The sequence below is a fragment of the Myripristis murdjan genome, chromosome 19 (assembly GCF_902150065.1).
Source record: "Myripristis murdjan chromosome 19, fMyrMur1.1, whole genome shotgun sequence".
Classification (NCBI taxonomy): Eukaryota; Metazoa; Chordata; class Actinopteri; order Holocentriformes; family Holocentridae; genus Myripristis; species Myripristis murdjan.
Genome location: NC_043998.1, coordinates 15,436,530 through 15,446,753, shown reverse-complemented (window position 1 = coordinate 15,446,753; position 10,224 = coordinate 15,436,530). Strand labels below are relative to the sequence as shown.

The following is a 10,224-nucleotide window of genomic DNA, read 5'->3' as shown; positions in this document are numbered from 1 at the left end:
TGGGTGCCTTTTTCTGTTTTAACCCAAGCCCACATACATTTTACATCTACAATAGGTAAGACACTGTGAAACCAGACTGACAAAGCTTCATAATAAATGGTATCAAAAATCAATAAAAATAAATAAAAAATAAATAGTGTCCCAATGGTAGGAAAGAATGCAATACCTTCCAGTTAATATAATAAGCAATTAACTTTCTCTCTTTTATTATAACTGAGTAGGTTGAAATTTTCATTTTTCAACAAGGTAATAACTGAACTGGTAATTCTGAGTGACAGAATAAAATGCACAACTAATCCTGGAGGTGAGGACACACCATAAGGATTGGAAACTTTTAATTTGGTAGGAGACATGCCCATTCTTAGTATTTGTGGAGTCTAGTGTTCTACTTTGAAGCCAACATATATTTAACCCTGCTTGAGATGTAGCACCATAATGAATAGCCAAATTTGTAAATGACTGACAGTTGTATATTGAATTTTGGCTATCATTCCGTTATTAGTATGATTACTGGACAAATGAAAATCTTAATTATCCTGACACCCAGTCATGTAACAGCTTTCACTGAAAAATGAGGAATGGAGGAAACCGGTAAAGAGTTGCTTCATTAACAGTTTGGAGCTTTAGTGCAAAATTAATTCAGTAAACACCCAAAATGTAATAATTATATCACAGATAATCAAGGGGAAAAGTTGCTATATTGGCGGCAGAATTGAAATGTATTGACTAATTTATTTATTTGAAAATGTATTATGTCAACAGGGTGTTTACAGTATTAGCTACAAATGGAATGTCATTGCATTAACAGTGTCTGTCTCAGGTAGGGAAGAGACAGATATATTAATGGCTGATAGCTGTTGATATATTGTTGGAAAATGAATGCTACAAAGCCAAAGCAAAACAAGAAAGCAATTTGCTATATTGACAGGAAGCTTTAATTTGTTGACTATTAATTTAAATGCATTATGCCAACAAGGTTTTTACACTGAGGAAAGGTATTGCAGTTACTGTCTGTCTGCAGGGAAGAGACATGTATGGAATTGCATGTTTTTAAATTTATTTCCCAAATTGCATGCCAAACAAGACACAGTAAAGGGCAAAATATAGTTTATTAATACTTTACAGAGTAATGGAATCCACAGTTACTGCTACACACAGGCAAAATTTACATGAATTGTGAGCACAAAGTCATCAAATGATCAATGCCCCTGGGACAAGTAAGAGTGTGGTAGCAGTTCAAGTGCACTTTTGTAGTCAGTGGGTGCAGCAGATGAGCCGTCAGCCTTCACAGACACCCACTATACACTCTTCCTTTGGCTCTTGGCCTGGACCTTAATCCTCTGGCTACTAATTAGTCTTTGTAATAATTATGCCAGCTTGCTACCCTGCTAACTGATTTCTGTACTTTCACAGCCAAACCAGTCTGTGCAACCAAAGCTTAATATTCCCTGTGGGAATATGGTATTGTGCTCCAGAAATGTCATCAATTGACTGGGAATCCAAAACTCCCTCCATCAACGGCGATTAATTGTTACCATGCCTGTCACGTTTACTGAGACAAGAGCTTAGTATTGAGCAAATTTACATTCTAATCCAGCAACCTGGATGAATGAAAAAATCGATATGTATCTGGCATTTAAAATGCATTCTCAATGCAACATGTTAAAAGATCAGCAATAAGTACACTACACTGAGTCAATTCCTGGCTGAGATCACAAACAAAAACATTGACATGACATACTAGACCAGTAACACTATCACTTTGGCAGGAAATAGACATCAACACTGCAAGAATATGCCAATATATTGACGTCACTGCAGCATTAAGCAAGTACATTAATATTAAAACCACATTTGTCCTTGTATGTTTGATGCCCACGGCAAGAGTTTGGTATCAGACCAAACAACTGCCTCAAGGGCATGCATCCGCCTCTCTGGCTCATGTCCCATGCTTCCATGTTGCATGAAATGTTTCCCCTGCTTTGTGATAGGCCTGATGGCTGTCTTTGAGGTCCTCTGAAGTCTTTGTGCTTTTACTTGCTGGTGTATAGTGCATTTCACATTACCTTATCAGAAACGTCCAGCAAAACAGCTGTATGTTTTCCATACAGCAACACAAACATGCTCTGATCCATTATGTGCATGCATTTTACTGCTGAATTAAACCCGGTCCATATGAATTTGTATCTGCTGTATGCAAACTGGATCATTCCTATCACATTCTGTCTGCTGTATATCACCTGCTGTTCTGGTATCTGTGTGTTTTTGAAGAAACATTAAAAACATTCTGGTAACTTGCATCTTGGCCTGTTTCTCAGTAGTAGGGTTGGTACCCAAAGAATCCTCTATTTGTACTTCTAACCTGTAAAAATGTACAAGGGCTTTATCCACATGGCTTTATATTGCTCCTAAGTGTTTAGCAATAAATTCCAGGCATAAATGGCTTTTATGAATAAATGGAGAAATGAAAAAGATTATCTGAAAGCAATTTGTAAATCAAAGAGTGGGTGTTTTATCAGTATACACAGTTTTAAAATGAAGTTATTCGCTAAGGGGTTTCAAAAGCAAGAAAAGAAAAACAAGTTTTAACAGGCCAAAAAGTCAAAAAAAAAAAAAAAAAAAAAAAAAGAAAAAAGAAAAAGAAAAAGAAAAAGAAGAAAAAAAAAGAAAGAAACTAAACTTGACCAACTATTTTCTCAACATGTTAAAATGACAGTTTCATTCCATAAACTAACACACTGTGTTCTCTACACTGTCACTGTTTAGACAACTTGCAGCAGTGTGGTAAACTTGGGTAAATTTTGTGCCATAATCAAAGATGACTCAGTGTCCTTTGTCATCCAAAGCTGCTAAATAGTGAGAAATGGAGCACTTTGCTGGTTGCTTCCTGTTGTGTTTGCAACCAGCATGAGGATGCCGTTTCTTCTAGCACCGAGGAGATGTGTTTTCATGCCGTTTGCTGCACTTCAACCATAATCTGAAGCACCTGGAATTTGTAGGTCAAGTTGTGTTGTAAAGTGTCTGCGATGCACAAAATAAAGATGATTACTGAGCAGTAACCAAACAGCTAAACTAAGAACGGTGTCCTTTTTGTTTCACAAGAGAGGAGCCACTTGCAGGGATCTTTGTTTCATGGTGGAGACTTTATTTCCTATCGTCTCTAAGGAGCTCTGTCTGTGCGATGACACTGACGGGCCTTTCTCTGCAGTGTTTGGCTTCGAGCTGTCGCGTTCACTCGTGTCCATGAAGGCTTCCCTGTTCAGGGGTTTGATGAACTGCACGCTCAGATTGGGTGCCTCGGCAGCACTAGCCTGCTGGTTCGGCTTCCTGAGGCAATGCGAGAGGGTGGAAATGCAGCTCTTCTTGAAGTTCTCATTCATGAACGCATACACGATGGGGTTGTTGAAGCTGTTGAAGAAGCCTATGGCCTGAACGATGGCGACGATCATGTTGAGCGTGACTTCATCGTATTTCTTCTCCAGGTCATCTGTGCAGACAGATTGAGGGCCATAATACCCAAAAAGATCAGTAACAGACAATATCCACTTAAGCTGAAGACAGTTACTATTCCTATTTTACATTATTGCTTATATTCACTCTGTCACCCTCTCATGCAGTACTTACTGTACTCAAAAAGCATGTGTACTGTGTGGAATGGAGCCCAGCAGAGAGTGAAGAGCAGCACAACAGTGATCATCATTTTCACAGCTCTTTTCTTTTTCCTGTGAAAGGAAAACAGCTCCCATTTACTGAAGAAAACCACGTGACAACTTACTCAGAACAAAAAGGGATTTGAGAGGCTGCAGATTCTAACCTGACATCTTTAAAGTGCTTGAGACCAAGACGCTCTTAATGTCATACCACCATGAGATGGTGATGGCAACAAATTTTGATTTTGTATTTTTTTATGCGGTAAAGGAGAGAAAATGCGACTTGTTACATTTCTGGGAGAGATGTAAGAAAGCGAGAGGAGCAGCTACTTGGGGAAGCATGTCTGCGGTCGGACGCACCTTGAAATCTTATTAATCTCCCTGTGGTTCATGGTGTCGAGCACGGAGGAGTCGCCCACCCTCTTGCGGATCCACAGCTCAATGGCGATGCGCGTGTAGAGGAACAGCATGGCAGCCAGAGGAAGCAGGAAAAGAGCGACCATGATGAAGGTGGTGTAGAGCTGCCGGTGAGTCAGCGAGTGCCATCTCTCCTGACAGCACACGTGGTGGTGATCATACAAGAAGTCGTACTTCACCTGAGAGGCAGAAGCGAGGCTTTCACTTGGTACCCGGGAAAAAAAATCTTATGATAGCAGCAGCTCTGATTTCAGCAGCAATTTCTGTGAAACGGCACTGTAATTGATTTGATTACCTCTGATTACTGCCACTCGGGGGCTTTAGAAAATAGGCCTGTTCAACCAGTAGTTTTGTGTTTATGTGGGGTCCGGCAACCCCCAGAGGTCCTTAAGAGGCTGCCAGGGGGTCCTGGAGTATGTCTGACCTCTGAACAAGTATGACTAAAATTCTCTTGATTTCTTAGAAAAATGTGGAAAAATAGGCAATTAACAATTAGTAAAAAAATTGTAAAGAATTACTAGAAAAATTACTACAAGACAAGAAGAAAAATTTACAGGGAATTAATCAGGAAATTGCAAGGGGAAAAAACAAATAACTGAAAATTAACAAAAAACTAATTAGAAGAAATTAGAACAAAACTAAAAAAAAAAATCCCTTTGTGTCTTAAAATGTAACACTAAACCTTGCTCTAATTAAAAATGAGCAGATTTATAAATATGTAAATAGTCCCCGCCCATCCCCCTGGCCTTCTGGCACAACGGGTCGTAACCAGAGCTCTGTTCACAGAACATGGAAGTATCAGCTGCACCAGTTTCAAAAATCATGCCATATTTGGAAATCTAACCATGAAAAAGATTTTTTTTTTTCAGGGAATCTCTTCTATTTACACGAATATTGTTCTTATTGCCATTTCCAGTTGATCCTATTGTTTTAAAATAATAAAACACTGGTGTGGGACATTTTGTGGGACATAAAAATAAGAAAAACTAATTTTTGAGTGAGTTATTAGATTTGTTGTGTTAATATGTTATACCACAGTATCAAGACATACTGTCCCTACAGGCCAAATCACTTCAAATGGGCGGTCTGCAGCTTGTTGAAGGTCAACTTGGGGTCCATAACATGAAAAGGTTTTAACTCCCTGACTTAAGCTAACTAATAAGCCTTCACAGAGTATGCTGGGTTTAGTCATGGCAGTGAATCTTGATTAGTTAATAGTGCTCTACCAAGTTTGTTGTTTGGAACTGGCGTGATGCTTGTGTATCAAAGGTGTGAATTTATTTACATCCACCTTACAATGACAGCTGAGAGAAGCTCTAGCTTGGCCTTGCATTTTGAAGTACTGTGGTATATGACTGGGCACGACTTACTTCTAGTTGCTGCACAAACAGCATTGGTGATCCCACCATCACTGAGGCAATCCACACAAGCCCTACACAAAGCACAGAGAAGTTTAATACACAGACAAGGTCAATGACAACACTTTCTGCTCTAGTTAAGCTGTTAGCATTACAGCACTCAGGTTACATATACTATGAAAAAAACATCTTGATCTTAAATGTATAGGCCTGAACATCACTTTTATATCCTGAAATACTGGTTAATCATGACCAGAGATGTAAAGAACCATGATCACTTCTCTGTAAATTGTACTTTCAGTTTGAACTCAATTTTCAATTTAGAAACAGCATAAGAAACAACATATTACTCAATCTGAATAATCACAAGGATTACATTACCAGTTGCACTTTAGGGCAGCTCAGCATTCATCAGTAACAGATTAGCTTTACTAAGTAACCCTATTACAGCCCTGCTCACCGGTGTTTTATAAAACAGTGACTGGAAAAACTGGAAAACACACAAACATCTGAGCTAATTTAAAAAAAAAAAAAAAAAAGTATGGCACTTTTTAAACCCTCCTGTTATGTTCAAATTTACAAACATCTTTTATGTTTGGGGTCAATTTGACCCCAGCAGTTTAAACCTCCACAAAATTATTATAACTAAAATTGTTACCAAGTTTATGTGTCAGTTTGACGACCTAAATAACCCTTTAAATAAAACATAACTCCCCCCACCCCCACTTATACATCCAGTATTCCTATTACACAACTATGAAAAAATATGCAAATCACCATAAAATCTCATTGATTGACCTAAAATTGGAAAGAAATATCTTTTTGGTGTTTTAATGGCTTTATATTATTTCTAAGTACAGATTTTTGTTATTTCTAACCGATGCGTTACAAAGTGTGTAGAGGACACTGAAAACATATCATCATGTGAATTTCATGTTTACCCGGTAGTACCCATTACATTAGGAAAACTCATTAAATATGAAGCAAAAACAATGATGTTAATCATTTATTTAGAGAGCTAAACATTGACTGGGGTCAAATTGACCCCAAACATAATAGGAGGGTTAAGGCCAACTGAGCATAAACTGTGCACTCTGCAGTGCTAACTCAAAATCTATGTAGAGAGTACTCCACTGGAGCAATTAGACATGAATTGCCTTTCACCTTATTTATCAAGTTGATTATCCATTTTCTCCTTCTCCCACTCTCCACTTATTGCGTATGGACTCCGTGGACAGCACATTAGCCTGTTTAGTGGGCTTTATGTGCACTGCTGTAATACTGAGAGTCATATTGCCTGACCCCACAGGCTTTCAGTTGGAGGACAGGTTTGCTCAAACGATAGCCGATCACCTCAATATACCTGAGCCACATGCCAGGATCAATACCAGACAGCCCTTCGTGGCAGCTGCTGCACAATTAGCACATTCTCTCATTAATTATTCTTTCATGTAATGCCTATGTGCTGCCTCTTAATCAAATCATTTAGTGAGCCTGCACATTTTCAGCATGGTTACACTGCATGTCTTGGTTTCCCATCAGTTGTGCCATTTCGAATCCCTGTCTTTCTACAGTGTGAGTCAGCTCAGTACTCAGAGATTTGCCTTATTTTTCTCCAGGACCCTGTTTGATCACTTGATCATGCATACTGTCCTTGCTCTGGAACATTTTCAAATAAATTTTTAAGCTGTTACATACCCCATCATTTGCCTTACCCAATAAAATGCCTCATAAATCATGGAGAATTTGACTCTACGGCACTGTTTACACCTGGCATTATCATGCATCTTAGGTGATCCCATCACAAATAGACTTTCCACACTTTGCATTACAATGTGCCTCCACCTGCATCTCAAGTGACCGCTCCCACTTCCTTGCTCTATATGAAAATAAACATACACATCATTTCTGTCTTCAAAGACAAAGTGCTTGTCATTTTTGACTGATAACTCAGACAAGGCTGTCAAAAGTGTCAGAGGCTGCTATAATCTGTCAACAAACAGGGGTTAAAATAAGTCAAACAGCTTGAAGCTACACAACTGTTTTGATGTTTTTAACTGAGTTTTTACAGTAATCAGCAGAATCTTGGCTTGGCTGTTAGAAACACTGCTCTATAATAAAAAATATTATAGGATTATGCATTTGGGAGAGCAGGGAATCCAAACAGTGGCTAAAAATAAAGTCAGACTACAACAAAGATTAAGCCTGGACCATCTTCACAGAGGTGACAGCTGAGTAGGTGATCTTTTAATGTGGCCCAGGACACATTCAGGCACACACTACTGAAACAACGTGACTAGATGCAGCTCAGAGTGAGCGCACGGAGCTCAAGATGCACTGAGGAAACATTGGCCACATTCACACCAAGAGCTTTCCGCTTGTGACTGGCCAACCCAAGACGCGAATTAATGCCAGGTGTAAACAGGACCCACATTTTAGACAAGGAAACATTTTGAGGATCTTTCTCTTTGTTGATAAGAAATATGTTTTTTCCCTACTATATTAAATTGTACAATAACTACAATACTTGTTCACTATTACTGAATCATGAGCCAGAATGCTGCCCTGCAGTAGACTGGTGACCTATTCATCTTGTTTCCCTCCCTTGTGCTCAATCCAGTATTGCCTCCACTCCTGCTGTGACCCTGAATAAAAATGAAACATGAAAATAATATGAAAAATGCAAATATGTCTGGATGAGCGCTGCTTTTTTCAAACGCTTTTTCAGACAGTCTATGTCACCCTGACATACACCTGCCCCCGCACACAAACACCACAAAAACAGGCCTGCTGTTCATGCAAACATGCAATACACACAATACCTAGCATCTTGTATGCTCTTTTAGATGTGTACTGTCTCCTCATTTTCAGCGGGTAGACAATACCCTGGTATCTCTCAATAGCAATGCAGGTCATTGTGAGAATACCCGTCACTATGGCTGTGGTCTGCACAAAAGGAATTGCCTTGCAAACCAGAACACCTGTAAGACACAAGGACAAAACAAAGAGGCAGAGGACTTAAGTGATATGGAGTCTGCATAATGATGTGTTCCTGTGTTGAAGGTTTTTTATCGAAGCTAGAAAGTAGGATCCTTCTCATTCCCGTTCATGCCAGGTGGACCTGAAATTGCAAAACAAGTTTCTTCAGTTACAGTTAAGCCTTCCTAATTAAGCATGACCAAGCAAATTAATCCTGAAACTGAAGTCCTGATGATATTTGGCTTATTTTTATTTTTTAAATTCATGACGGACTGCCTGAGTGGCACCAGGGAAGATCTGCTTACTCAGTGCTCCCAAGTGAGTGAGTGCCCCCAACCTTTGCTGAAATACATGTAATGAGCTTTACCTGTTTGCATGTACACAGGAAAACAGGTATACGCATACAAGTTCAGCTGCTCAGGCAGCAGTGGTTTGCATCAGTTCTGTGTTTAATTCAAAAGTTAAACTAGTATTCAGAGCAAATGACTCTTAGTTCACACTGACCAAATTATGGAAATATTTTACTGAGTAGATGCTGAGGTGCTGGCCGCCTGTTGCTACACAGTGACACTTGATTTGGACAAAAATGCTTTCATTAAATTGAAGGTGTTGAAACACTGCAGCTTTTCGGCAGGCCAGTGTCAGTGGAGTAAATGAGCACAGCTACAGTCTGATGTTAAGAGGAGAGGATGAGGCAGGATTTACTTGTTCACTTCCAATTAACATACATTTATGCATCAGCACAGAGAAGGATACGGTCTTGACAATGTTCATCAAACAATCCACTTTAAACTAATCACGCAATTAAGTATCATCCCCAGTATCCAGGCACGAAAGGTGACTAATGAGTAGGCTACCACAAACCCAATAATAACTACATTTTTAAAATAAATGTAATAAGAATTTAGTTGACTATGCTATAAAATGAATGTCAACGGATCAGCCAGATCAAAAAAAGCGCTGTATTAATCCTAGAATAGGGGCTAATTAGTATGCATGTGGCACTCATTAAAGCACACATAATTTTGGGACCTGTATGTATCACCTTAAACTATTACTGTTTTTTTTTCCGGAAAATTAAAACAAACAAGAAAATAATAAATAAGAAGAATAAAAGAGAAGTTGTTGGTTCAACACTCGCCTCCCAGCCATTCAGACGAGATGTTCTGCAACAAGGTGAAAGGGATGCAGAAGAAAGTGATGAGCAGGTCGCTGACCGCCAAAGAGCAGATGAAAATATTGGTTGCCGTCTGCATGGTCCGTTTCTTCACCACTGTGTACACGACCAAACTATTCCCAACAAGGGCCAGGACGAAAATAACGACATACATAATCACAAAGGTGATCTTGGCGCTGTAAGGCAACTCGGGGATGTAGACGAGCGGCTGGATGTTGTAAGAGTCTATGAACTCCTGCCGGGTGAGGTTGTAGTACTGGAGCATCTCTTGCAGCACTTCGGGAGTTATTTTGGTGGACGCCTGTCCCGATTCTGTCGAAGCTGCCATGCTGGTGAGCACCTTCCTGAAACTAATGCATAAGCTCTGCTGCAAGAAAATCACCAGAGACGGCAAATGGTGAAACGTCCCCTTCTGAATCCACAAGTGCGTCTGAATGCTGCGCTCCTTCCTGCAGCCAATAAGAGAGGCGGCCGCTGCTGTGTGCGCGCAGTGTGTAGCCTATGTGTGTGTGTGTGTGTGTGTGTGTGTGTGTGTGTGTGTGTGGACCCGATGCACTGTGGTTCTTAATTGACTCTGTGCAATGATGTGCTGCTGTCAATAAAGAAGTATCTGTATAAGAATAATCTTTTCTACCTTTAATAA

At 39.6% G+C, this 10,224-nt stretch overlaps 1 protein-coding gene across 1 annotated transcript; it reads right to left on the bottom strand.

The window, feature by feature from the left end:
• Positions 1 to 3,072: 3,072 nt before the first annotated feature.
• On the bottom strand, positions 3,073 to 9,958 carry qrfprb (pyroglutamylated RFamide peptide receptor b). The gene is given in 7 exon segments (XM_030078412.1): positions 3,073 to 3,134; positions 3,137 to 3,487; positions 3,625 to 3,722; positions 4,011 to 4,246; positions 5,438 to 5,499; positions 8,248 to 8,406; positions 9,546 to 9,958. Coding segments are annotated over 7 exon segments (1,332 nt in total). The 5' UTR covers positions 9,910 to 9,958.
• Positions 9,959 to 10,224: the final 266 nt, after the last annotated feature.